This window comes from Paramacrobiotus metropolitanus, unplaced genomic scaffold (genome assembly GCF_019649055.1).
Source record: "Paramacrobiotus metropolitanus isolate TYO unplaced genomic scaffold, Prichtersi_v1.0 Parri_scaffold0000434, whole genome shotgun sequence".
Taxonomy (NCBI): domain Eukaryota; kingdom Metazoa; phylum Tardigrada; class Eutardigrada; order Parachela; family Macrobiotidae; genus Paramacrobiotus; species Paramacrobiotus metropolitanus.
Window position 1 is genome coordinate 19,352 of NW_026570654.1, and position 3,474 is coordinate 22,825.

At 51.3% G+C, this 3,474-nt stretch overlaps 1 protein-coding gene across 2 annotated transcripts; it reads left to right on the plus strand.

Moving 5' to 3' along the window:
- Nucleotides 1-494: 494 nt before the first annotated feature.
- On the plus strand, nucleotides 495-2,276 carry LOC129602395 (uncharacterized). Of its 2 annotated transcripts, none has more exons than XM_055501400.1 (3): nucleotides 495-593; nucleotides 1,195-1,712; nucleotides 1,787-2,276. In XM_055501400.1, the coding sequence occupies exons 2-3, from the start codon at nucleotides 1,224-1,226 to the stop codon at nucleotides 1,907-1,909; spliced, it is 612 nt and encodes a 203-aa protein (XP_055357375.1). In that variant the 5' UTR covers nucleotides 495-593; nucleotides 1,195-1,223; the 3' UTR covers nucleotides 1,910-2,276. The 2 variants fall into 2 exon arrangements, with proteins under 2 accessions (XP_055357375.1, XP_055357376.1); XM_055501401.1 differs by lacking the exon at nucleotides 495-593 and adding an exon at nucleotides 1,027-1,108.
- Nucleotides 2,277-3,474: the final 1,198 nt, after the last annotated feature.

The following is a 3,474-nucleotide window of genomic DNA, read 5'->3' on the forward strand; positions in this document are numbered from 1 at the left end:
GATGCATGCATTTCCTTTAAGCGTTTTCCTGTGCATTACGGTTATTAAATTTGGCAGAAGCACGACCATTGTAGTCATCTTGTTGTAAAATTAATATTCTGTACGTAAATTCAATAATTCATCGTTACTTACACAGTTACACCCAGGCCCGTCGCGAGACGCCCTTGCTGTTATGAAAACTCTCTTTTCATCCTAGTTTTCATCGTCCATTACTCCATTAAACATCACCGAACTTGCCGTAAAATTCTGAACAAGTGACGGAGTCTAATTAGTTAAAGTTGCACTCACTGGGTTTCGTATGAGGAGCGAAAATCACTCATTACCAGGACATCTGTATGAAGGAGTTGGCGAATTTCGGTGTTTGACGTAGTTGCAACCGCCCGATACGGCAGCGTGATTCGGCGTTCAGCTCTTGCACTCTGCACTGCAGAGTCGGCAGTCGATTTTCTGATTAACTTTCAGACTTTCTGTTTTTTTTTGCTAGTGTGGTCTCACTCTTCAGTTTTCACCGTCGCAACTTGATTATTCCCCACTTATTCACCACTCTCCAAATCCGAGTCCTAAGTAGCAGGTTTTTAAGTCTGCTGAGACAGGTACGAAGAGCCTTTGACCAGACCTGGCAGTAGCAGTATGTAGATAAAGTGTAGTACTAGTAAGTCAGTAACCACAACAGCGTTCAGCACGTTGTCGTAGACTCGTAGTACACGGCGCCAAGGACTTATCAAGCACCCTATTGGACAAGAAGGCTTTCGAGCAAATCTGATTGCGGGTCTAGCATCAGCGCAGTTTTCTGATCTGGCAAGCTTTTGGAGAAAGGTACGGTACCTCAGTTAAGGGGAAGAGAACTGCTGGTTCTTTTGGGTTTCTCCAATAGTTTTCTAAATCAGAAACATTCGCTGATTCTAAATCTATATTCAGATTCGCTCCGATGGAATAGGGAACTTGACAAGTCCTTGCATGGCACAGTATAATTAAGCTGGGCGCCGTCCGAAGTAGATCGTGAAAGTTGCACCGAGGGGGGAATCGAAGACCGTCTACGTCGTACGATACGCGTAGGCAGTACCACTGCACCACGACGGCGCAAAGTTTTGAAAATCCTTGAAAGACTGTGTGTATTTGTAGATGTGGGTGAAAGTACTCCAGTAGTCTTGCAAATGTCACTAGTTTGTCTTGAACCGCTTCGCTTTCTCATAGACTGTGTCCAGAAATCCTACCAGTCAGCCATGTTTGCGATCTTGAAGAACCAGATCAACGTCGTGGGCGACAACAACTTCCTGCTGTATGGCCGCGTGGTGGACGTAGCCGACGATGCGCTGGGCATCGATCTGCTCTGCGCCGGGCGTCGACGCGAGCGCATCCCCTTCCAGCAGCTGCTCTGTCGCCCAGCGCAGAACCTGGCATGCCTTTTCTTTCTGGGTATATACCACTGGGAGAGCGTGGCCGTGGAAGTGCTGCTGCGACGGGACGGTACGTGGCGCTGGTGGTCAAGCGACAAGCGCATTCGACCGCTGCCCGCCGGTTGGCGGGGGGCTTCCGCAGAACAGCTGCAGCGGATGAAGGAGGTGCACCTGGCGCTCGTGGACGGCGACGGAAGCCAGGACACGGACGCTCAGGGTCAGGTGGTCTGCTTCGACGTCGCGGATGGCCAGGTGCAGTACGTCGTGGACCTGTACGGTGGCGGCGGGCTGGGACAGTCTCAGGATACGGCACAGGTTGGTCATTATTTCCAAGACAGACTTTTACTGCAAGATTCTGCGGTACGAATTCTTTGCGTTGGGATTTGCAGAAAATCGTGGATGAACTGCACAGCGCGCTGACCCAGCGCCTCCCGGTCATCCTGTGTGAGATGACGGCCCGGCTGGAAGGCGGCACACCGGATGCAGCTGGTGCGCTGGGCGTGGACGTGTGACCGCACGTGTTGGCCCAGATGGACACACGGACGCTGACCCGGCTGCGCGTGGTGTGCCCAGCGTGGAACACCATCCTGGACGCCGCGGCGCTGTCGACCTCCCTGCTCATCAAGAAGGACGGGACCGGCTAGCGTGTGCGCGCGCTCGACTACCCCCTAACGGCACCCTCCTACACGCTCTGGGCCCATTCTGCACGCTCTGCGCCCCTCCACGCGCATCCTCCTCTACGCCCGCGACCCCCAACACCCACTCCTCACCGTGGACTGCTTCACCGTGCTGGACGCGCTGCGGATGGTGGGAGGCGGGGTGCGGCGCGTGCCGGCGCTGTACGTGGCCGGGGCGGAGTTGGTCCTGGATGTGGGCCATGTCTGGGAGTCTTGGAACTCGGTTTGCGGGACGCATGAACCGAAATGGGGAGGGGCGGCCGCCGCGTGACTGGCTGGACCTCCGGTTGGGTGATGTCATCGCGTGGTTCGGGAATATGCCGTGCGATGCGTTTATCTGGTCCGGGCCCGGCTGCAGCTGCTGCATAAACTCGGGCCAATGGGACTGCGCCTTCGGCACGAGTCGTATGGAAGTGGGCGGCAGCATCTCCTGGGCGCGACTGCCGGTCAGCGGGGACGGGGGCTGGGCGTGCGCGGTGTGGAGTGCGGTGGACGCGGGACTGGAACCGATCAGTAGTTTCTCAGAGCGAACTTGAAAAAGCCAACACCGCTAACATATTGAGTATCTCTGCATTAACTTTTTCTGAATCAGCTCCAAAACGTTGCGGTTGTCAATCACTACGTTGATGACAGTCCTGGGATCCTCAATCGCCAACCGTCAGCCTCATCTGTGTTGGTCATTCGTAGATTCTGTGCACGATGCAGACCGCCGATCCGCGTCCGTCCTCGCATTACCGCGGGAAGCAGTGCTGCACGGATGGAGTGGAGGATCTCGCTTGGAGAATCTGTCGCGCATTACGCTGCACTTTCTGCTGACGCTACTTAGTATTGAGGAATTCTCTTAAGGTCAGGTATTTTCGCATCGATCTGTCGTATCGGTGGTGTAATTTTGCCAGGTTTCCTGTTAATGGATGTGTCCGAGTTGCTGAAGAATAATATTATTGCATCACTTGTTTAATTACGTTGGCTTTCTTTTCTGTGGTCGTCCGACATTCATGAATCGCTCGCCGACATGTTTCCCTATTTCTCGACTTCTCTCTGAATAACTACTGTACTTCGCTTTGACCACTATTTCGAACACTTGCACTGACGTCATTCTGTTTTCTCGTGTTTTTTATGTAAATATGTATAAGAATATAACCAAGGAAAACATAAGAATAAAGACGAAAGAAAAAATTAGAAGACATAAGAAGAAATACGAAAGCATGAGAAAACATAAGAAAACCTAAGAAAATTTAAGAAAACATAAGAAAATGAAAAAATATAAGAAATGACACAGCATTCAGAGTCAGACTATATTAAAAGTATTCATATTCAGAATTTATTCTTTCGGAATCTGAATTTTTAATATTCAGACTCAGACTTTTATTTAGGATTCAGACTCAGAGTTTTAGATTCAC

Coding starts and splice junctions, on each gene's coding strand:
- LOC129602395 (XM_055501400.1), top strand. CDS start 1,224: ATGTTTGCGATCTTGAAGAACCAGATCAACGTCGTGGGCGACAACAAC. Junction 1,713..1,786: donor AGTCTCAGGATACGGCACAG/GTTGGTCATTAT, acceptor TGGGATTTGCAG/AAAATCGTGGATGAACTGCA.